We start from the raw sequence: 25,421 nt of genomic DNA, 5'->3' as shown, positions 1-25,421 counted from the left end.
TTGATCATAGCATAACACCGTTCAGAAGGATGAGCATTGGCACACACTGCACACCAGTGTGACTTAGATGGGCATTTCCTGGCGATGTGGCCCCAGCGTTGACACTTATAACATCGACGTTGAGGAGGTCTGTACAATGCAATGTAATAGCGTCTGTTGAGGGCTGCACGGGAGTGAATATAGCGTGGCAGAGTCCCCTGGCCAGTCCACTCAGCTAATATCAGACCGTTGGAAAGTCGACGAGGGCTTGCAACTTGCTCTGACGCCAGATATTGAGGATTCAAGTGCTTGTTGACGTTGTAGATGACAATAAGCACTTTAGGTGCCCTTGGTGGGGCAGCTCGGAGTTTGATGTTGGCATATTCGTGAGTGAGAAGTTTGTCTATAAATGCTGAATCATTAGGCACAAAGACGTAGTTATCCTCATCGCGGACAAACTTGATCGTTTTCTCATGATTGTTTACACTAGCTTCGAAAAACCAGTTAAACTTGGTCTCTTGATCAGTGTTGTCAGGGAAATCTAACCTGACAGCTTTGGGAGGGTGTGCGCCCACTGTATTGCTTTCAGCAAGCTTTCTCTGGAAGCCTCGTTCTTTTTTCCGAGCCTGTTTACTAAAATATGTTTCAAATCTGCCTTCACCATCATCTACGTCAACACCATCAGCTATACTCATAGCTGACAGGAGTTTCACACTGGCGATGGGCTAAAGGATACCGGTGAATAGAAGGGACAAGGAAGGGATATTCACCTCGCTAGACACAGGCAATGTGGGTGTAGTGGCCTGCGGGTCGCAGTGCGATTTTCAAGGTCATTCACGGGGCCACAGTCGTCTCGAGAGTTACCAATATTGCACCACTCATTAATTACTCGAAACCCGCAGCACTTAACACAGCTAGCACACGTGTCTGGGAATGACAGACAAATTTTCACTCTGTGGACAAATAAATCAGCACAAACTTAATATGTTTATAGATGAACCTCTGGCTTGTTACAGTTAAAAAGCTGTTTAGCCTGGATCGGTTAAACTCGCCCTTATCTCATATGTAGATAATGGCGACGAGCTAAGGGATACCGGTGAATAGGAAAGTCGAGGAAGGGACATTCACCTCACTGGACACACGCAGTATGGGTGTAAGTGGCATGCGAGTCTTATAGTGCCATTTTCAAGGTCACCCAGCAGGCCAGACATTCCTCACTCATTTTAAGCCTACGTTGGTACTGATGGTAGCACAATGTCCTAAGTCAGTGAAATCCACTCGTGCAAATAGTTACAACAAATCTGCAGCAATTAACACAACCACTAGGATATTTGCTTGTAGCAGGCAGGTAGGCACACAGGAGACTTCGTAAGGTGAGTGGAGTGCGGCACAGAGGACTGACACGGCACTCAAGCATTTATGTGGTCTGGCAAAAACCGCCTCTAGACCATAAGTAAATAGAGGCGAATGGCTGAGTTCCAAATCGAGGAGGGAGGGGAGGGAGGCAAGGTGGAGTGAAGGTGTAGCCTCCTACAGCCACTTCAAATCAAGATGTTTGTGTTTCACTAGGTATATCACTAGTCACAGTTCACACATAAGAGTTCCAGCAGCAATTCAGCTGCGCTCCAACGATATTTGTTGCATGATGAGTTATCAGTCGGGTGAGATAAGCAGTTCTGATATAGAAGGCCTAGGACTTCCCTCTACACACACACGTCCTCTCCCCTCAACCACTCAGGCCTAACTGATAAAAATACTAATGATGCTATTATACACATGCTAGAACATATATACACTGCAATAGAGAAAAAAGAAGTCCCACTGGGGATCTTCATTGACTTACGTAAAGCTTTTGATACAGTTGACCATGACTTGCTCCACGTAAAATTGTCACACTATGGTATAAGAGGGCACTCCCTCAACTACCTCAAGTCTTACCTCAGCAACAGAAGCCAATATGTGTACGCAAATGGGGCAAGCTCTTCCGCTCAACCAATTACAGTTGGTGTCCCACAGGGAAGTGTCCTTGGCCCTCTTCTCTTTCTCCTATACATAAATGACCTACCAAATGCTTCGCAATTACTCAAACCCACACTATTTGCAGATGACACTACATACGTCTTCTCTCACCTGAGCCCAGTCACGCTAGCCAATACTGTAAATACCGAATTACAGAAAATATCTACCTGGATGAGGACTAACAAACTTACACTAAACATTGACAAAACCTACTTCATTCAGTTTGGTAAGAGCTACAGATGTCCCTCTTAACATAATGATAAACGGATCACCTATCACAAAGCTAACAGAGGGAAAATTCTTAGGAATCCACCTTGATAATAGACTCAAATTTCATACACATATACAACAAATTTCTAAGAAAATTTCCAAGACTGTAGGCATACTATCGAAGATACGGTACTATGCTCCACAGTCAGCCCTCCTGGCCCTATATCACTCTCTTATTTACCCCTATCTCACCTATGGAATTTGTGCATGGGGCTCAACAACAATTAACCATCTCAGACCACTAATTACCCAACAAAAGGCTGCAGTTAGAATGATAACAAATTCTCACTACAGACAGCACACTCCACCAATATTCAAAACTCTAAACCTACTCACCATACAAAACATCCATACTTATTACTGCACCTATTACATACATAGAACACTTAACTCTGATATTAACCCTCCCCTCAAACATCTCCTTGCCAACCTCAACAGAACACATGACCATAACACAAGGCACAGATCACTCTTTGATGTTCCTCGTGTCCATCTCACGCTATGCAAAAACTCAATGCACATAAAAGGCCCTAAAATCTGGAATTCATTACCTGTAAATATAAAAGAAACACTACCTGTTTATAAATTCTTTTCTCAAAGATCACTTACTCACCCAAAACCAAATAAATACTGAATAACTGAACCTTATAAATTGTATATCTTAAATGTTTCTCACAATTATATCACATAAATGTTAAACCTAAAACCCAATCTAACTTTATTATTTTTTAAATACACTACCTAACAGAATACTCCATTCGACTGAATGTACAACAATGCATGCAACCATTTGACCTGTCTTTGTAATACTCATTTGCATAGTTAATCTTAAGTTAATTTTAAGCCAGCCCGTAATGCTATGCATATAAGTGGCTTTGGCAAGCTGCTCTTACCTGTATTTTTTTGTACCTCTGTATGTATGCTCAAATAAATAAATAAATAAATAAATAAATAAATAAATAAATAAGTAAATAAATAAATAAATTATACTTCTCTTGCATCTGATTAATTTCAGCGACTCTGTTTTGTAAGTACAAAATTTTACTGTTTCCATTACGAATCCATTGTAAGGATACCTCATTATCAGACCAAATTACAGTGTCGCTAATATTTATCTCCTGCAACTTATTTCTTATATAATTAGCTAATTTGACACCTACATAAATGGCTGTTAATTCCAACTGAGGTAAGGTACGTGATTTAATTGGAGACACTTTAGCCTTAGACATAACAAGAGAAATAACACTATTACATTGAAGATAAGCAACTGCTCCATATGCCAATTTTGAAGCATCACAAAAAATGTGGAGTACATTTTTCCCATTTGGATTGGCCACCTGGCGTGGGAACTCCAACATTGGAATTTTTTCATAACCACCAATTAATTCATCCCACCTGTTAATGAATTCCTCAGGTAGAATTTCATCCCAAGCACATATAAGTTTCCATGCTTCCTGAATTAATAATTTCCCTCTTATAGTAAGGGGTGACACTAAACCTAGTGGATCAAAACATTTGGAAACTTCAGCAAGCAAAATTCTCTTAGTTAATTTATTGGGCATACTGTAATTATTAGGTTTTAACATTAACAAATCTCTCTCAGTATCCCAATTTAAACCCAATACATTACTACATTTTGGCACTCCATCTCCAGGGTAATCTTTACTTATTTTGTCCTTCAATTTGGATGAATTACTATTCCATTCTCTCAGAGGCATATTTGCACTTTGCATTATTTTATTAGCCTCTCCATAAGTCATTAACAGTTCCTCTTCATTTGACATCACACCCAAGAAATTGTCCACATAAAATTGTTTGCTCATTACTTTACTCAATGGACTTCCCGTACATTTAAGGTGTGCATTTATCGTCGCTTGAAGTGGGAATGGACTGGATGTAGCACCAAATAATACGCTCCTAAAGCGAAAGGTTTTCAGAGGGCTAAGTGGGTCACCAGGATTCTCAGGCCATAAGAAGTGGGTACCATCCCGGTCAGCCTCTTGTAAACCCACTCTTAGGAAAACTTTACTTATGTCAACCGTAAAGACATAATTCTTTACTCTGAAATTTAATAAGATATCTCCTAATTTTTCCGTCAACGACAGACCTGTCATCAAACAGTCATTTAAACTAGTTACATTTTTGTTTTACTCCTTGCACTACAATTAAACACAATCCTCAAAGGAGTGGTCTTAGAATCCTTCTTCACTCCGTGATGTGGCAAATAGTGATTGTGGAAAATTTTTTAATTTTCCGAAACTATAGTGCCTAATAGGTGTTTAATGTGTCTATATGGGTCAAAAATGTATTTGAAAATAAGAGTAGAACCAAGAGTTCCCTTTGCGCATGCGCGGATGTGCGGGGGATTGGCGCGTATTGTTTTGAATGGTGGAGAGGAAGCGGAAAAGACATGGTACCACGAAATTGGCATTCACGGCGGCCTAAGGATTAATATAGGCCTCATTTCGTAATAGGAAGTGTCGTGACTGTTCCTAGTGGAGAGTGAGGGAACGTGATTTACGGGACCACGATAATAGAGTGGTAAAAGGTGATTACGGGTAGGACCGGGGGTGACTGACGCGTCGTCCTGGACTGAGCCCCGGGAAAATTACCCTTGGTTTAATCATCACTCATCGGTCTCAGATCTTAATGGAGTGATCTCTAATGTGTATAATAATTTGAGTCATTAAATCGTCTTGTGAATTGTAATGTAATTAATGATAATAACGCTAAGTTAAGAGAATGTGTGAAGTGAAATAAGTCGTTTTGCTCCGAGTGAACACGTTAGACCTCGTTGTTAGCGAGACGAGGAAAGTGAAGCTCCTTGAGTCACGACGTCTAAAGCAGGACAAACCAGCGGATACCTCGTCCTGCTGGATTGAAAATCGTGTCGGTGTAACAAGACATCGAAAATGAGATGGTGAATGGAAGAAATGAGGAATATCAATCACCCACAGTTAAGTAACCCTTCTAGTTATAGCAACCTTAGGCTGGCCAGTGGTGGTATGTTATAATTAGATAGGTTACGAGTGATCCAGCTACATCAAGTGACCACCAGAGAACATCTGGTAAGTAGTGGGATTATGTACAAATGTTTTCCTTGACGGATGTATCCATGTGTGTCCTACCCCCCCCCCCCCTTCATTCAGTTAAACTAATATAATCTATACAGTCCACAATTAATTAGTAGCACCGTACTTGTGGGTGCTACCCAATCCATACTGGTCTCGGATAGATATGGATAAGATTGTGAGGCCGAAGGAATCACTTGCCGCGACCAGGGGTGATTAAGTTTTCTCACATGTCTACCCGGGGTGACTACGGTAAACCTACAGTTAAGCACCCTAGAAAATTTTCCATATCTGCCCGTTGGTCCTTCGAGAACCGGGTGCAATCAGTGAAAAAATTAATTGAATTAATTACTTAATAATTAAGTGACTGATTGAAGGAAGTGGGTGTAGGGTGCACAAGTTTAATCGATCGTGTGATGGATGACAATTAGCCCAATTAATTGCTAGCACATGTGTGGCTAGGATTTATACAAGAGTAAAGTGCAAGAATTACTCTTATAAGGCGCCTACTTAAGTTGTATAATCAGTGATTAATAATTCTCTAACCATGACTGGATCTAATGGAGTTAATGTGGCTGACAAGTCCGTGAATTTTAGAGTAATGAAAGCATCATTACAGGCTATTAAAAGCCATGTGACGAAGGCATTTGATTTAGTGAATCAAAGAACCGTGAACCCTAATGAATTAAAGTTATATTTAGATGCTTTAGAGAGTAGATTTGATTGGTACAAATTGTGGTTTAAAGACTGTGAAAGAGATCTGCTAGAGAATTGTGCAGATGGAATGGAAATGAATGTTTTAATTAATCAACATTACGAATTGGAAGAAAAACTGTCTTGTAAAAGTAAGGCTTTGAATAAATTAAAGGGTGTAAGCCAGGCAGTTGATCAACCTATTAATGCAAAGGGTGTGTTTGCCAAAACCTCCATAGTACGGTCTGGAGGAAATCAGACTAGGTCGGCAGGAATTAATTGTTCAATTGCAGACCAGTCAGCCAAACAGTTCTAAGGATATAACACATAATGACTCTGAAGTATCTGTCAAGCCTCAAAAGGGAAAAATAATCCCAGTGGTAATAATCATAGTTAAGAGTTAAATAGGCACATATCAAGTCAGGAATCAGTAATAGTGGTTCCTCACATCAAGGTAAGAGGAATAAGTACCTCAGTAAGTGTAACCCAGTCAATAAGAGGTCAGACAAGGAAAAGAGAGACTGTCTCTTCTGCCAGGGTACTCATTTCACTAAAAATTGTAATGCCTGTAATTCATGGGATATTAAAGTGGAAAGAATGAAAGAACTTGACAGATTTATCAGATGTCTAGACAATCATAATGTAAAGGATTGTCATACCAAATTGAACAGTTGCTATCAATGCAACAAGGGAAAGCACCATACAGTTATGTGCAAGGTTGTATGTGATTCTTATAATAATGGTGACAATAATGATAATGTTAATAACCCTGACACTACAGTGACTGATGTAAAGGTTGCAGCTAATGGCAATAATGATGGCCTAGCTGAGGTAGCCTTGCCGGTGTTGGATGTAAAAATTCAGGATAAAGGGCATAAACCCAAAACCATACGGTGTTACTCTCCTCAACACTGGTACGGGCCATGTAATATATGGCAGACTACCGCCTAGTAATAATGACTAGAGGAAGTAGTGAATACGGTCACGGTGTCTTACTCATGAAAGGTCAACCCAGTACAAGTATTCTTCTATCGAGAATGATGTTGAACCAGTCTAATTTGTGGGAGCTGGACAGCATAGGGATTAATGTAAATGAGGAAAGTCCAAATGATTCCTTTACTCAGGAACAATACCTGAAGGATGTTAAATGTGAATCTGGACATTACTGGGTGCGACTTCCGTGGAAGCTTGACCGTCCAGAATTACCTACTAATTATAGGATGGCGTATGGACAGTTAAAGGGCCCAGCTCTGCGAACTGAGCAAGACACCAAAATTGTTGACTGCTTATAATGATATAATTAATAAGCAGTTAAATAATAAATTGTTCTTACTTCAGGCGACGATAAATGCACACCTTAAATGCACAGGCGGTCCACTGAGCGAAGTAATTGGGTAAATGATCTTATGTGGACAATTTCCGGGTGTGACGTCAACTGAAGAGGAACTAATGAGGATATGTGAAGGGGTTAATGAAATAATGAAGAAATGTGCTGGGACTGACTTGGGATACTGAGAGACTTGTTATTGTTAAAGTCTCAAAATTCCAGTATGCCCAATAAATTAATCCAGGGAGCATAGGCTTATGCCCCTGAGAGAATGGAACACTAATTAGTCCATTTTGAGGGATCAATAAATATAGATGGCCATGGAGTTGGTTCCTGTATGCAGTAATGTGCTGGGGCTGACTTGGGATACTGAGAGACTTGTTATTGGTAAAGTCTCAAAATTCCAGTATGCCCAATAACTTAATCCAGGGAGCATAGGCTTATGCCCCTGAGAGAATGGAACACCAATTAGTCCATTTTGAGAGTTCAATAAATATGGGTGGCCAGTGAAGATGGAAAAAATTGTACTCCACATTATGTAAGTCGTCTAGCAACGACCTCCGCCCGGCCGCAGTGTGGAAAATTTTTTAATTTTCCGAAACTATAGTGCCTAATAGGTGTTTAATGTGTCTATATGGGTCAAAAATGTATTTGAAAATAAGAGTAGAACCAAGAGTTCCCTTTGCGCATGCGCGGATGTGCGGGGGATTGGCGCGTATTGTTTTGAATGGTGGAGAGGAAGCGGAAAAGACATGGTACCACGAAATTGGCATTCACGGCGGCCTAAGGATTAATATAGGCCTCATTTCGTAATAGGAAGTGTCGTGACTGTTCCTAGTGGAGAGTGAGGGAACGTGATTTACGGGACCACGATAATAGAGTGGTAAAAGGTGATTACGGGTAGGACCGGGGGTGACTGACGCGTCGTCCTGGACTGAGCCCCGGGAAAATTACCCTTGGTTTAATTATCACTCATCGGTCTCAGATCTTAATGGAGTGATCTCTAATGTGTATAATAATTTGAGTCATTAAATCGTCTTGTGAATTGTAATGTAATTAATGATAATAACGCTAAGTTAAGAGAATGTGTGAAGTGAAATAAGTCGTTTTGCTCCGAGTGAACACGTTAGACCTCGTTGTTAGCGAGACGAGGAAAGTGAAGCTCCTTGAGTCACGACGTCTAAAGCAGGACAAACCAGCGGATACCTCGTCCTGCTGGATTGAAAATCGTGTCGGTGTAACAAGACATCGAAAATGAGATGGTGAATGGAAGAAATGAGGAATATCAATCACCCACAGTTAAGTAACCCTTCTAGTTATAGCAACCTTAGGCTGGCCAGTGGTGGTATGTTATAATTAGATAGGTTACGAGTGATCCAGCTACATCAAGTGACCACCAGAGAACATCTGGTAAGTAGTGGGATTATGTACAAATGTTTTCCTTGACGGATGTATCCATGTGTGTCCTACCCCCCCCCCTTCATTCAGTTAAACTAATATAATCTATACAGTCCACAATTAATTAGTAGCACCGTACTTGTGGGTGCTACCCAATCCATACTGGTCTCGGATAGATATGGATAAGATTGTGAGGCCGAAGGAATCACTTGCCGCGACCAGGGGTGATTAAGTTTTCTCACATGTCTACCCGGGGTGACTACGGTAAACCTACAGTTAAGCACCCTAGAAAATTTTCCATAGTGATCATAAATTTTGGCTTGCTCAGGAGGTACATCTTCTATAAATTTATTAATTAATTGTTCAGCTTGCAGAGGCAAAGGCAATGTTCGCGGCTTTCACTGAGACCCACATAAAGGATCACTTGGACAACGAAATATGGATCCCAGGTTACAACCTATACAGATGTGACAGAGTGAACAGGCAAAAGGGGGGGGGGTTGGCCTGTACATTGCAGAGTCACTTGTTTGCACAGAACTGCTTAATGCCTCAAATGATGTAGTGGAAGTTTTAGCAGTAAAGGTCGAGAACCAAAACCTAGTCATTGTGGTAGTCTACAAGCCTCCGGATGCAACATCCCAGCAATTCCAGGAACAGCTGTTAAAAATTGACCACTGTCAGGAAAATCTTCCAGCTCCTGCACCCAACATCTTGCTCCTGGGGGATTTCAACTTAAGGCACCTAAAATGGAGGAATATAGCAAATAATATTGTTGCAGTAATAACACCAGGAGGCAGCTCTGATGAAAACTCACACTCACACGAGCTTTTAAATCTCTGCACAAAATTCAATTTAAACCAGCAAATAATAGAGCCTACTAGACTGGAGAATACACTAGACCTCATCTTCACTAACAATGATGATCTGATAAGAAATGTCACCATATCAAAAACAATATTCTCAGATCACAACATAATTGAGGTTCAGACATGTATGCGCGGTGCCCCAGACCGACATAATGAGACTAGTCACGAGGGAGCATTCACCAAATTCAACTTCAATAACAAAAACATAAAGTGGGACCAAGTAAACAAAGTCCTAACCGATATAAGCTGGGAAGATATACTAAGCAACACAGACCCCAACTTATGCCTAGAACAGATTAACTCGGTGGCGCTCGATGTATGCACAAGGCTTATTCCTCTAAGAAAAAGGAGGAGTAGATGTAAAATAGAAAGAGACAGGCGCTCCCTTTACAGGCGACGGAAAAGAATAACAGAGCGGCTAAAAGAGGTCAATATATCTGAAATGCGTAGGGAGACACTGGTCAGAGAAATAGCAAGCATCGAACTTAAGCTAAAGGAATCTTATAGGAGTCAGGAATCGCGGGAAGAACTAAAAGCCATAAATGAAATCGAGAGAAACCCAAAGTATTTCTTCTCCTATGCCAAATCAAAGTCGAGAACAACGTCCAGTATTGGGCCCCTACTTAAACAAGATGGGTCCTACACAGATGACAGCAAGGAAATGAGTGAGCTAATCAAGTCCCAATATGACTCGGTTTTTAGCAAGCCGCTAACCAGACTGAGAGTCGAAGATCAAAATTACTTTTTTATGAGAGAGCCACAGAATTTGGTTAACACAAGCCTATCCGATGTTATCCTGACGCCAAATGACTTCGAACAGGCGATAAATGACATGCCCATGGACTCTGCCCCAGGGTCAAACTCGTGGAACTCAGTGTTCATCAAGAACTGCAAGAAGCCCCTATCACGAGCCTTTACCATCCTATGGAGAGGGGGTCGTCCCACAGTTACTAAAAACAACAGACATAGCCCCACTCCACAAAGGGGGCAGTAAAGCAACAGCAAAGAACTACAGACCGATAGCACTAACTTCCCATATCACAAAAATCTTTGAAAGGGTCCTAAGAAGCAAGATCACCACCCATCTAGAAACCCATCAGTTACACAACCCAGGGCAACATGGGTTTAGAACAGGTCGCTCCTGTCTGTCTCAACTATTGGATCACTACGACAAGGTCCTAGATGCACTAGAAGACAAAAAGAATGCAGATGTAATATATACAGACTTTGCAAAAGCCTTCGACAAGTGTGACCATGGCGTAATAGCGCACAAAATGCGTGCTAAAGGAATAACAGGAAAAGTCGGTCGATGGATCTATAATTTCCTCACTAACAGAACACAGAGAGTAATAGTCAACAGAGTAAAGTCCGAGGCAGCTACGGTGAAAAGCTCTGTTCCACAAGGAACAGTACTCGCTCCCACCTTGTTCCTCATCCTCATATCCGACATAGACAAGGATGTCAGCCACAGCACCGTGTCTTCCTTTGCAGATGACACCCGAATCTGCATGACAGTGTCTTCCATTGCAGACACTGCAAGTCTCCAGGCGGACATCAATCAAATCTTTCAGTGGGCTGCAGAAAACAATATGAAGTTCAACGATGAGAAATTTCAATTACTCAGATATGGTAAACACGAGGAAATTAAATCTTCATCAGAGTGATCATGTCGGAGGATCTCACCTTCAAGGACCATAACATTGTATCAATCGCATCTGCTAGAAAAATGACAGGATGGATAATGAGAACCTTCAAAACTAGGGAGGCCAAGCCCATGATGACACTCTTCAGGTCACTTGTTCTATCTAGGCTGGAATATTGCTGCACACTAACAGCACCTTTCAAGGCAGGTGAAATTGCCGACCTAGAAAATGTACAGAGAACTTTCACGGCGCGCATAACGGAGATAAAACACCTCAATTATTGGGAGCGCTTGAGGTTCCTAAACCTGTATTCCCTGGAACGCAGGAGGGAGAGATACATGATTATATACACCTGGAAAATCCTAGAGGGACTAGTACCGAACTTGCACACGAAAATCACTCACTACGAAAGCAAAAGACTTGGCAGACGATGCACCATCCCCCCAATGAAAAGCAGGGGTGTCACTAGCACGTTAAGAGACCATACAATAAGTGTCAGGGGCCCGAGACTGTTCAACTGCCTCCCAGCACACATAAGGGAGATTACCAACAGACCCCTGGCAGTCTTCAAGCTGGCACTGGACAAGCACCTAAAGTTAGTTCCGGATCAGCCGGGCTGTGGCTCGTACGTTGGTTTGCGTGCAGCCAGCAGCAACAGCCTGGTTGATCAGGCTCTGATTCACCAGGAGGCCTGGTCACAGACCGGGCCGCGGGGGCGTTGACCCCCGGAACTCTCTCCAGGTAAACTCCAGTACAAAACAAATTCTGGCCACAAAATAGAGTGAAACACCAACGTCAAAGACCTGGGAGTGATCATGTTGGAGGATCTCACCTTCAAGGACCATAACATTGTATCAATCACATCTGCTAGACAAATGACAAGATGGATAATGAGAACCTTCAAAACTAGGGAGGCCAAGCCCATGATGACACTCTTCAGGTCACTTGTTCTATCTAGGCTGGAATATTGCTGCACACTAACAGCACCTTTCAAGGCAGGTGAAATTGCTGACCTAGAAAATGTACAGAGAACCTTCACGGAGCGCATAACGGAGATAAAACACCTCAATTACTGGGAGCGCTTGAGGTTCCTAAACCTGTATTCCCTGGAACGCAGGCGGGAGAGATACATGATTATATACACCTGTAAAATCCTAGAGGGACTAGTACCGAACTTGCACACGAAAATCACTCACTACGAAAGCAAAAGACTTGGCAGACGATGCAACATCCCCCCAATGAAAAGCAGGGGTGTCACTAGCACTTTAAGAGACCAAACAATAAGTGTCAGGGGCCCGAGACTGTTCAGCTGCCTCCCAGCACACATAAGGGGGATTACCAACAGACCCCTGGCAGTCTTCAAGCTGGCACTGGACAAGCACCTAAAGTCGGTTCCTGACCAGCCGGGCTGTGGCTCGTACGTTGGTTTGCGTGCAGCCAGCAGTAACAGCCTGGTTGATCAGGCTCTGATCCACCAGGAGGCCTGGTCACAGACCGGGCCGCGGGGGCGTTGACCCCCGGAACTCTCTCCAGGTTACTCCAGGTAACTCCAGTTAAGAATTCTGGTGTCTTACTCAGTTCGCGGAGCTGAGCCTTTAACTGCCCATATGCCATTCTGTAATTAGTGGGCAATTCTGGATGGTTCAGTCTCCATGGAAGTCGTTTACCTGGAGTTTACCTGGAGAGAGTTCCGGGGGTCAACGCCCCCGCGGCCCGGTCTGTGACCAGGCCTCCTGGTGGACCAGAGCCTGATCAACCAGGCTATTACTGCTGGCTGCACGAAAACCAACGTACGAGTCACAGCCCAGCTGGTCAGGAACCGACCTTAGGTGCTTGTCCAGTGCCAGCTTGAAGACTGCCAGGGGTCTGTTGGTAATCCCCCTTATGTATGCTGGGAGGCAGTTGAACAGTCTCGGGCCCCTGACACTTATTGTATGGTCTCTTAACGTGCTAGTGACACCCCTGCTTTTCATTGGGGGGATGGTGCATCGTCTGCCAAGTCTTTTGCTTGGTTCAAAACTCTCCATGCACTCAACATTTCCCAAAATCTCTCTCTCTCTCCTCTACACTTCTCTCTTCTCCAGGTGCATAAACACTTACTATAACCCACCAGGAGGCCTGGTCACAGACCGGGCCGCGGGGGCGTTGACCCCCGAAACTCTCTCCAGGTAAACTCCAGGTAATAAACTTGCACAGCCTGAAGCCTACCCATCAACCTTTTATCCACGAATACACACTCTAACAAACTACTTTCATTACGTGCTACATCATACCTTGTATACTTATTTATCCTCTTTTTCATAAAATATGTATTACTTATTACCAATGGATATATCGGATCATTATTTAGTTGTAGCTACAGTTAGAGTAAGAGGTAGATGAGACAAGAGGAAAATGGCAACAGCAGGTAAGAGAGAGAGGTGAAAGTGTATAAACTTAGGGAGGAGGAAGTTAGGGTGAGATATAAGCAACTATTGGCAGAAGGTGAGCTACCTGGAGTTTACCTGGAGTTTACCTGGAGAGAGTTCCGGGGGTCAACGCCCCCACGGCCCGGTCTGTGACCAGGCCTCTAGGTGGATCAGAACCTGATCAACCAGGCTGTTACTGCTGGCTGCACGCAATCCAACGCACGAGCCACAGCCCGGCTGGTCAGGTACCGACTTTAGGTGCTTGCCCAGTGCCTGGTTGAAGACAGCCAGGGGTCTATTGGTAATCCCCCTTATGTATGCTGGGAGGCAGTTGAACAGTCTTGGGCCTCTGACACTTATTGTGTTGTCTCTTAACGTGCTAGTGACACCCCTGCTTTTGACTGGGGGGATGTTGCATCGTCTGCCGAGTCTTTTGCTTTCGTAGTGAGTGATTTTCGTGTTCAAATTCGGTACTAGTCCCTCTAGGATTTTCCAGGTGTATATAATCATGTATCTCTCCCGCCTGGCCGCCCACAGGATGGGTATGGGGTGCATAATAAACATATTAAATTAATTATTAAATCTCTCCCGCCTGCATTCCAGGGAATACAGGTTTAGGAACTTCATGTGCTCCCAGTAATTGAGGTGTTTTATCTCCGTTATGTGTGCCGTGAAGGTTCTCTGTACATTTTCTAGGTCAGCAATTTCACCTGCCTTTAAAGGTGCTGTTAGTGTGCAGCAATATTCCAGCCTAGATAGAACAAGCGACCTGAAGAGTGTCATCATGGGCTTGGCATCCCTAGTTTTGAAGGTTCTCATTATCCATCCTGTCATTTTTCTAGCAGATGCGATTGATACAATGTTATGGTCCTTGAAGGTGAGATCCTCCGACATGATCACTCCCAGGTCTTTGACGTTAGTTTTTCGCTCTGTTTTGTGGCTGGAATTTGTTTTATACTCTGATGAAGTTTTAATTTACTCATGTATACCATATCAGAGTAATTGAAATTTCTCATCGTTGAACTTCATATTGTTTTCTGCAGCCCATTGGAAGATTTGGTTGATGTCCACCTGGAGCCTTGCAGTGTCTGCAATGGAAGACACTGTCATGCAGATTCGGGTGCCATCTGTAAAGGAAGACACGGTGCTGTGGCTGACATCCTTGTCTATGTCAGATATGAGGATGAGAAACAAGATGGGAGCGAGTACTGTGCCTTGCGGAACAGAGCTTTTCACCGTAGCCGCCTCAGACTTTACTCTGTTGACTACTATTCTTCGTGTTCTGTTTGTGAAGAAATTATAGATCCATCTACCAACTTTTCCTGTTATTCCTTTAGCACGCATATTGTGCGCTATTACACCATGGTCACACTTGTCGAAGGCCTTTGCAAAATCTGTGTGCATTACATCTGCATTCTTTTTGTCTTCTAGTGCATCTAGGACCTTGTCGTAGTGATCCAGTAGTTGAGACAGACAGGAGCGACCTGCTCTAAACCCATGTTGTCCTGGGTTGTGTAATTGATGGGTATCTAGATGGGTGGCGATCTTGCTTCTTAGGACCCTTTCAAAGGTTTTCATGATATAGGATGTTAGTGCTATCGGTCTGTAGTTCTTTGCTATTACTTTACTGCCCCCTTTGTGGAGTGGGGCTATGTCTGTTGTTTATAGTAACTGTGGGACGACCCCTGTGTCCATGCTTCCTCTCCATAGGATGGTAAAAGCTCGTGAAAGGGGCTTCTTGCAGTTCTTGATGAACACGGAGTTCCATGAGTCTGGCCCTGGGGCAGAGTGCATGGGCATGTCATTTATCGCCTGTTCGAAGTCATCTGGCGTCAAGATAACATCAAATAGGCTTGTGTTTACCAAATTCTGTGGCTCTCTCATAAAAAATTCATTTAGATCTTCGACTGGTTAGCGGCTTGCTAAAAACTGAGTCATATTGGGACTTAAGTAGCTCATTCACTTCCTTGCTGTCATCTGTGTAGGGCCCATCTTGTTTAAGTAGGGGCCCAATACTGGATGTTGTTCTCGACTTTGATTTGGCATATGAAAAGAAATACTTTGGGTTTCTTTCAATTTCATATATGGCTTTTATTGGGGTAGAAGTTTGTGGCTATAGGAGGGTAGGTGCAGGAGGAAAGAGAAGTGATCGGCGGAATGATGAGGTAAAGGGTGCGATAAAAGAGAAAACGGTAGCTTATGAGAGGTTTTAACAAAGGAGAAGTGATATAACAAGGGCAGGTATATGGAGACTAAAAGAAATGTGAAGAGAGTGGTGAGAGAGTGCAAAAGAAGAGCAAATGATAGAGTGGGAGAGGCACTGCCAAGAAATTTTGCTGGGAATAAGAAAACAATTTGCAGTGAGATAAACAAGTTAAGAGAGCCTAGGGAACGAGTGGGTTTTAAATGTTGATGAAGAAAGGGAGGCAGTAATTTCATGCACTGGCCAGGGAGGTATACCATCTTTTAGGAGTGAAGAAGAGCAGGATGTGAGTACGGGGGAGGTGTGCGAGGCATTACGTAGAATGAAAGGGGGCAAAGCAGCTGGATCTGACAGGATCATGACAGAAATGTTAAAAAGCAGGGGGATGTTATAGTGTTGGAGTGGTTGGTATTTTTGTTTAATAAATCTAGGAAGTAGGTTGGTAGACAGCTACCGCCCAGGGAGGTACTACCGTCCTGCCAAGTGAGCGTAAAACGAAAGCCTGTAATTGTTTTACATGATGGTAGGATTGCTGGTGTCCTTTTTTCTGTCTCATGAACATGCAAGATTTTAGGTATGTCTTGCTACTTCTACTTACACTTAGGTCACACTACACATACATGTACAAGCATATATATACACACCCCTCTGGGTTTTCTTCCATTTTCTTTCTAGTTCTTATTCTTGTTTATTTCCTCTTATCTCCATGGGGAAGTGGAACAGAATTCTTCCTCTGTAAGCCATGCGTGTTGTAAGAGTCGACTAAAATGCCGGGAGCAAGGGGCTAGTAACCCCTTCTCCTGTATATATTACTAAATGTAAAAGGAGAAACTTTCGTTTTTCCTTTTGGGCCACCCCGCCTCGGTGGGATACGGCCGATTTTTTTTTTTTTTTTTTTTTTAGATTTTGCCAACGAAGTGGCTACTTTATTGTGCACCCCATATCCATCCTGTGGACGGTAGCACAAGAGCATATGGATACACAAAAGGCCTAGGAACTAGGGCCCCAAAGGGTTAACAGGAATACATATGGATTTATATCTACATATCTATAGTTCACTTATCTGTTACAAGCAAATTTAGGAAATTTGCTTAGTATATCTGGTATCTTATTTTCATTAATAAGATATCTTGACATGTCACATAGGTTATTATACTGTCTGTCTCTGTATTCCTCAATAAGTGGACAATTAAGCACATAGTGCTCAAGACAGTGACCACATGCCTGATCACATAATTTACATTTAGTTTGATCATCATCTGTGTGTCTCCCAAACTGCCAGAAGTACTTGTAACCAAGCCTAAGTCTGGCCACTACAACATCAGTCAGTCTGTTCACATTGTAAGTTGCTCCATAAACATACTTATCTACATTCATGTTATCATAGCTGGCACTGGACAAGCACCTAAAGTCAGTTCCTGATCAGCCGGGCTGTGGCTCGTACGTTGGTTTGCGTGCAGCCAGCAGCAACAGCCTGATTGATCAGGCTCTGATCCACCAGGAGGCCTGGTCACAGACCGGGCCGCGGGGGCGTTGACCCCCGGAACTCTCTCCAGGTAAACTCCAGGTAATAGATCTACTCAGGCTTCTAACTACATTCCTATAACAATCATTTTCATTATTTACTTCTCTCCTAATATTATTCCTAATGCTAGACACAGTTATACCAAAGTTATATTCTACATTCTCCTTCTCGATACTCTTCTTGGCTAACATATCAACTTCATCATGAAGGAGTAATCTAATGTGTGACGGGATCCATAGCAATTGTACATTAATTCCTTTGTCCCTAATTTTTGAGTATCTATACCTGGCTTCTCCAATGAGCATGTTGTTGGAGTCATTATATGAGTCAAGAGCCTTCAATGATGACATAGAATCAGCAATGATGATAGAGTCAAGCTCAGTGTCATAGGTTAGCTTTAGCGCCATTAGGATTGCAAACAATTCAGTTTGCAGTGTAGACGCCCAGTTGTTAATTCTTATGCCTAACTCAACAAATTTATTATCGTTCTTAACTAGGGAGGTGACAACAAGAGCAGATGCAGCCCTGCCAGAAGACTCCTGTTTAGATCCATCAGTGTATATAACTTGTGATAACTTATTACTACCAGCTAGGTGAGAAATTTCTTCTTGAGCAGTTGCTCTAACAAGTGATTTAAGGAAGGGATTACTAGCAATGAGTTTCTTGGGAGGGACTTGCAGGTATGTGATATTAAATGAGCACATCATCCACGGAGGGGTGAAATGCTCTTGTTGCCTACAGTGATACAGTTCATGCAGGTTATAAAGCTTAATGCAATTGCACGTTTTCACAATCCATTTAGATCTGTGTGTATTTACCTCTAGACACTTGGTAAGATTCATTGTGACAGTGTCTGGTTCGTTTCTCAACATTCTAATACCGAGTACAGTGTTAATCTCAACAATCCTATCACTGATACGAGAAATACCAAGCACCTTCCTCATGTTAAGAATTTTTGTAGATCTGGGACAGCCAAGAATAATTCTGAGAGCTTCATTTTGCATTAACTCCAAGGGTCGGAGAAAACTTTCTCTAGCTAATATCAACATGGGAGCAGCATAATCAATTAAGGACATCATTTTGCATTAACTCCAAGGGTCGGAGAGAACTTTCTCTAGCTAACATCAACATGGGAGCAGCATAATCAATTAAGGACCTAACATAGGCTATGTACATCATTCTCACGATTCTCACATTAGCACCATAGTTGGGGTTGTAGCCAGCAACAGCTTTGAGAGCATTTAGCCTAGCTCTGCATTTCTTATTTAGTTGTGGTATAGTGGATTTGTTAAAGGGTACATCTACACCAAGATATCTGTAAGTTTTAACGTAGCTAATGATTTCACCCTGCAAATAGATGGGTGGGGGATGTCGTTTGCTTGTTAATATCTTTGTTTTAGAGGAAGATATTATGAGGCCTAGTCGATTACAAATTGCTTGAACTTCATTAAGAATTGTACTCATTTTCTTATGCCCTGTTGTATGGATCATGATATCATCAGCATAGTTATAGCTATATGTTTAGGTGAGGCAGGTAGAGCATTTATGAGAGCATTAATCAGAATATTAAATAGCATGGGACTAAGAACTCCTCCCGGCGGTGTACCTAAAGACATTTCTTTAGACTCACTTCTGAAGCCCTGGTAAAAGACAGAGGATACTCTATTTGACAGGTATCCTATTATCCAGCAGAGTAAGCTACCACCAATATTCATTTTGGATAGTTCATGTAGTATAACGGTTTTGTTCGCAATATCAAATGCAGATTTTAGATCAAGAAAAGTGGTAAAACTAGTAGAGGTGTGTGCAGTGAGAAAGGTGGAAATACAGTTCTGCACACTTTTACCTTTTATGAACCCATAGAGGTAGGGGGAAAGTTGGTGTCTGATTCTGTAGTACAGTCTGTTAAGTATCATTCTTTCAAAAGTTTTAAAAAGACAACTAGTTAAGGAGATCGGCCTAAATGTATCAGGCTGTTGGGGCTTGGGGATAGGCACAATGAGACTACTACTTCCTGGACTAATAGTCTCATTGCGCCTATCCCTAAGCTCCAACAGCCTGATACATTTAGACCAATCTGTGTTGAAAGAAAAGAAAAATGTATGGAAGAGGGGAAGGTACCTAGGGATTGACAGAAAGCATGTATAATTCCTTTATATAAAGGGAAAGGGGGGACAAAAAAAGATTGTAAAAAATATAGGGGAATGCGTTTACTGAGTATACCAGGTAAACTGTATGGTGGGGTTATTATTGAAAGAATTAGAGGTAAGACAGAGAGCAGGATTGCAGATGAATAAGGAGGCTTTAGAATGAGTAGGGGATGTGTAGATCAAGTGTTTACATATAAACATTAAATATGCAAGTATAAAATATACTTTACAAAGTAACTAGGTATATCTATACAGTAGGACCCCACATCCATGAGGGATACTTTCTGAGGATCTGCCATGGATACTGAAAGCGTGGATAGTAGCAAACCCTATGTATAAGTCCTATACATACCAATTTTAAAGTTTAGTTGATAAATTATGCACAATAAGTAGAGAATTGTTACTTTTTTACTGATGGGAAGCACTTCACGGCTTCTCTAAGGCTTTCAAGAACTACCAACTTCTCTACTTTGGGGCCATTATTATGCAACATGAAGAGATGTTTATGGGTCACAGTAAACCGTGGATAACTGAAACTGTGGATACCGAATCAGTATGTCTTGCTACTTCTTCTTACACTTGGGTCACACTACACATACATGTACAAGCATATATATATATATACACACCCCTCTGGGCTTTCTGCTATTTTCTTTCTAGTTCTTGTTCTTGTTTATTTCCTCTTATCTGCATGGGGAAGTCGCCTCTTACAACACGCATGGCTTCCTCCGTAAACCATGCGTGTTGTAAGATATTTGTATTTATAACTCATTACAATTGTGACCAGGTGTGGACGTATCAGTGGTTCATTACTTTATAATTTGTTCATGACTGTAACCATGTATAGGAGTGAAGCTGATTCATTACCTCTGTAACTTGCCATGATTAGTGACCAGATCTACCTGGAGTTCATTACCTTTGTAACTAGTTCAGCTATCATAACTTTGGGGTCCAGTCACTGGACCCATTATGTACCTTTGTAATCTTTTGACTACCGCCCACAGGATGGGTATGGGGTGCATAAAGATATTAAACTAAAGTGTGTGTGTGTGTGTGTGTGTGTGTGTGTGTGTGTGTGTGTATGTGTGTGTGTGTGTGTGTGTGTGTGTGTGTGTGTGTGTGTGTGTGTGTGTGTGTGTGTGTGTGTGTGTGTGTGTGTGTGTGACTCAACAATCAATATTTGCACCAATAACTCATTACAGTTGTGACCGGGTGTGGAAGTGTGAATTGCTCATTACTCTATAATTTGTTCATGATTGTAGCCAAAGTATAAACGTAAGTAACCATTCTACAGAATTCATTACCTTTGTAACTTGTGAGCTCATTACCTTTGTACCTAGTTCAGCTATGAAAACTTTGGGGGCCCAGTCCCTGGACCCATTACGTACCTCTGTAATCTGTAAATACCTTTGTAACTTGTCATGATTGTGACCAGACTTACCTGGAGTTCATTACCTTTGTAAATTGTGAGTTCATTACCTTTGTAAATTGTGAGTTCATTACCTTTGTAAATTGTGAGTTCATTACCTTTGTAAATTGTGAGTTCATTACCTTTGTAAATTGTGAGTTCATTACCTCTGTAACTTGCTCAGCTATCAAAACTTTGGAGTCCAGTCTCTGGACCAATTATGTACCTCTGTAATCTTTTGACTACCGCCCACAGGATGGGTATGGGGTGCATAATAAACATATTAAACTAACTAACTAACTAAACTTGTAAGAGGCGAGGCGACTAAAATGCCGGGAGCAAGGGGCTAGTAACCCCTTCTCCTGTATAAATTACTAAATTTGAAAAGAGAAACTTTTGTTTTTCTTTTTGGGCCACCCTGCCTCGGTGGGATATGGCCGGTTTGTTGAAAAAAAAAAAAAATAAAAAAATAAATATATATATATATATATATATATATATATATATATATATATATATATATATATATATATATATATATATATATATATATATATATATAATAATAATAATAATGTGTATATATATACTGTATATACGTATTTTATATAACTGGACTTGAGTACTGGAAATGGGAAGTACAATGCCTGCACTCTAAAGGAGGGGTTTGGGATATTGGCAGTTTGGAGGGATATATTGTGTATTTTTATACGTATATACTTTTAAACTGTTGTATTCTGGGCACCTCTGCAAAAACGATGATTATGTGTGAGTGAGGTGAAAGTGTTGAATGATGATGAAAGTATTTTCTTTTTTGGTGTTTTCTTTCTTTTTGGGTCACCCTGCCTCGGTGGGAGACGGCCGACTTGTTGAAAAAAAAATTACTAACTAAACTCTTCAGAGTTTTTTGAAAGGCACTTGAAGAAGTGAGTGTATGGGGATATGAGGATGAATTATGGACATACCTGATGGGTGTACCAAGCACTGATGACAGGTGGGTGAAGATATGGGTCCTCCTGGGAACTATGAGCAAGAGAGATGTCCGCTATGCTCACCCAAAGCCACACTACCCAAGTTAATACCCTCACCATTACACCCATATGTTGGTCATATCATCACCTGAGGAATGTGAAAAATTAGAATGAACTGTGCATAGGTTTTCACAGTACAATTCAATTCTCAATAAGTTTATTCTCTATAAGGGTTACAATGTGGGGTTTACAGGTTTTGGGTATTGTGTGGTTTACATGTTATAAGATACTAATTACAGAGGGGGCCACTAGGACACCTAGCATGGCTAGGCATTTCGGGCAGACTTAGATTAATTCTTAACATTAAATCCTTACAGATTATGGTATTAAGGCTAAGTGACTACATCATAACTTGTGAGTTTAGCAATGTGAATGCTTTTGTTTTGGCACAGTACAAAGTGTCTATATTGGAGTATCATAGGCAAACTTATGACTAGTTAGGATTTATTATTTTAAGATTAAGATTAGTATTTCTGGATTTATAGCCAGTGGGTGAGTGAGTGTAATTGTGAGCCACCAGGTGGTTATCATGTAGTTAGTTGTCGGGGTGTATCAGGGAGATAAGATGTTTTCTAACTGTAGTTTTGAAAGTGATGAGTGTGTCTGCAGTTCTAGAGTTTTCAGGTAGGCCTGGTAGGGTGTTCCAGAATTTAGGTCCTTTTTGTATAGGTTTAGTCGAACACGGGAAATGTCATAGAGATGTTTGTGTCTGGTGTTATGCCTGTGGATCCTGTCACAACTATCAAGATAGCATTTTAGGTCAAGGTTAATATTGGAATTTAAGGTCCTGTAGATACAGATTGCACAGAAGTAAGTGTGGATGTTCTGAACAAGGAGTAAGTTTAGATCTATGAAGAGTGGGGGGGGGGGTGTTGCCAGGGATGGGATTTAGTGATTATTCTTACTGCGGCTTTTTGTTTGGTTATTATTGGCTTTAGGTGTGTTGCTGCAGTTGAACCCCAAGCACAGATAGCATAGGTGAGGTATGTATATATAAGTGAATGGTATAGTGTGAGAAGGGCAGTTTGCGGCACGTAGTATCGTATCTTGGAGAGGATCCCCACCGTTTTGGATACTTTTTTTGTTATGTGTTGGATATGGGTGCTGAAATTTAGGTTGTTGTCGAGGTATAGGCCAAGGAATTTGCCCTCATTATGTCTGGCAATAAGAGTGTTGTCGATCTTAATGTTAAGTTGCTCAACACCTGCTCTGCTACCAAACATAATATAGTAGGTTTTGTCAGTGTTAAGTGTAAGTTTATTGGCTGTCATCCAAGTCGATATTTTGATCAGCTTCTCGTTAACAATGGTGTTGAAGGTGGCAAGATTAGGGTGGGAGATGACATAAGTCGTGTTGGGATATGTTTGGAAGATCATTGATGTAAATGAAGAAGAGCAGGGGTCCAAGGACACTTCCCTGCGGAACTCCAGTATCAAGTGGCCGTATTGATGAGGCTGTGTCTTTAATGGTGACATACTGATACCTATTAGAAAGGTAGGATTTAAAATATGCAAGCGAATGGCCTCTTATACCATAGTGGTCAAGTTTGTGGTCTGGTCACAGACCGGTCCGCGGGGGCGTTGACCCCCGGAACTCTCTCCAGGTAAACTCCAGGTCTACTGTGTCAAACGCTTTTTTTAGGTTAATAAAATTCCTAGCGGATATTCCTTATTTTCCAATGCTGTGTAAAGCATGTCTAGCATTTTTATAATTGCATCATTAGTGCTTTTATTTTTCCTGAATCCAAATTGGCAGGGGTTGAGTATGTTTTGTGACGTTATAAATGAATATAGTCTCCTGTGCACGAGTTTCTTGAAGATTTTGGATAGCAATGGTAAGTTTGATATTGGCCTATAGTTGTTTAAATCTGTAGGGTCACCACCTTTATGTATTGGTGTAACCCTTGCTGTCTTGAGTAGTGTCGGGAAAGTGCTAGTTTCTAGTGACTTGTTAAAAAGTAATGTAATAGCATGCGAAAGGACATGGGCCGCTCGCTTGTACAATAATGGTGGGACGTGAGACAGATTCCCCGAGTTATACAAAAGACATTTAGAAATTTAACTGAAACACTAGTAATATGCACTTCAAATATAGTGGAACCTCAGTTTTCAAATTTAATTTGTTCCAGATGTCGATTCGACAACCAAAACAATTTTCTCCATACAAAATGATGTAAGTAGAATTAATCCCTTCCAGATTCCAAATGGCAATATAACATTAATAATGTTCTAACTACTATATAAAACAATGTATAAATTTATATAGCACAGGGGAACTGTAAAAATGAACACTAAATGAAAATACAACTGAAATACTGCACAGTAAATGAAAATTTAACTGCCCTTTAGAACGAGAAACAACATTATTTGTTTCTCGTTCTAAAAGTTAGTTTAATATGTTTATTATGCACCCGATACCCATCCTGTGGGCTGTAGTCAAAAGATTACAGAGGTTCTAAAAGAAAATAAAAACCTCATTCTGGCTTACTGGTTCTTTGTTTCATCTGTCCAGTGAATTTTTTCCAGGCCCATGATGGCTTATCTCACACACACACAAAAAAAAAAATTGCATCAAAACGCAACAAAATAACAAAAAAAAAAAAAGTCCACAAGATGCACAACAAAAGCTGAAGAGATGTTTACGACGTGAGTTAGTGGCTATAATGACTCATAGCTACGCTCTCGACCCATTGTCCAGTCTGCATTTCTTGAGCATGTGACCTGAGTTGCTTTGTCTCATTCCACACACGTGAAAACTTGTCCATCGACAACCAAAAGAACGTACGAAAACCAGGACATGTTTTCTCAAAAACTTCATTCAAAAACTGATTTAACTGGACAAGTAATGCAATTGAGAACCAAGATTCGACTGTACATGTATTAATTTCCATACAAATACTCGTGTTGACTTATTGAAACAAAAGAAATCTAAATTATACAAAACTTTTCATGAAGTCCTTCATCAAGTTAAAACTTTTCTATAACTATAACAATACTACACGAAACAAAATACTCAGCCTAAGATCCCAGGAGACAAGAATATAAGTGACTAGAATACAAACATGTAAACGTCAATAGCTCTATTTACATTATTCCTTTTATATATTCTTTATAGTATAATAATAATAAGATATTTCCTACATTGTATAATAATAAGGTATTACAAGGACTCCAATGGAAATAAGTCACTTTGTCTGACTTTTTTTGGTTATCCCAGGTTCTGTACACATATGCTGCTATGTATGATAATCTATGTAACTGTATTTGTGTATACCTGAATAAACTTACTTACTGACACGTTAACCTTTATGATACATTTTGATAAATTAGACACATATGCAACTCTTGGGTATCTTTATTGAGGAAACGTTTCCCCACACAGTGGCTTCATCAGTCCATACATAGGAGAAACTTGAAGAACAGGAGGAGAA

General features: G+C 41.2%; 1 protein-coding gene across 8 annotated transcripts in view; it reads right to left on the bottom strand.

The window, feature by feature from the left end:
* Nucleotides 1–25,421, bottom strand: part of LOC128684126 (furin) — a gene marked incomplete at its 3' end in the record, with an annotated part of 153,162 nt that overhangs the window by 86,505 nt on the left and 41,236 nt on the right. For 3 of the 8 annotated variants that reach the window (XM_070088745.1, XM_070088749.1, XM_070088771.1), the window contains 1 exon segment: nucleotides 21,926–22,079. In XM_070088745.1, coding sequence (XP_069944846.1) covers nucleotides 21,926–22,060 — 135 coding nt within the window. 8 annotated transcript variants of the gene reach the window in all.

This window comes from Cherax quadricarinatus, chromosome 2 (assembly GCF_038502225.1).
Source record: "Cherax quadricarinatus isolate ZL_2023a chromosome 2, ASM3850222v1, whole genome shotgun sequence".
In the NCBI taxonomy this organism is placed as follows: domain Eukaryota; kingdom Metazoa; phylum Arthropoda; class Malacostraca; order Decapoda; family Parastacidae; genus Cherax; species Cherax quadricarinatus.
The sequence above is the reverse complement of the archived record's forward strand: the minus strand, read 5'-3'. Positions and strand labels throughout refer to the sequence as shown.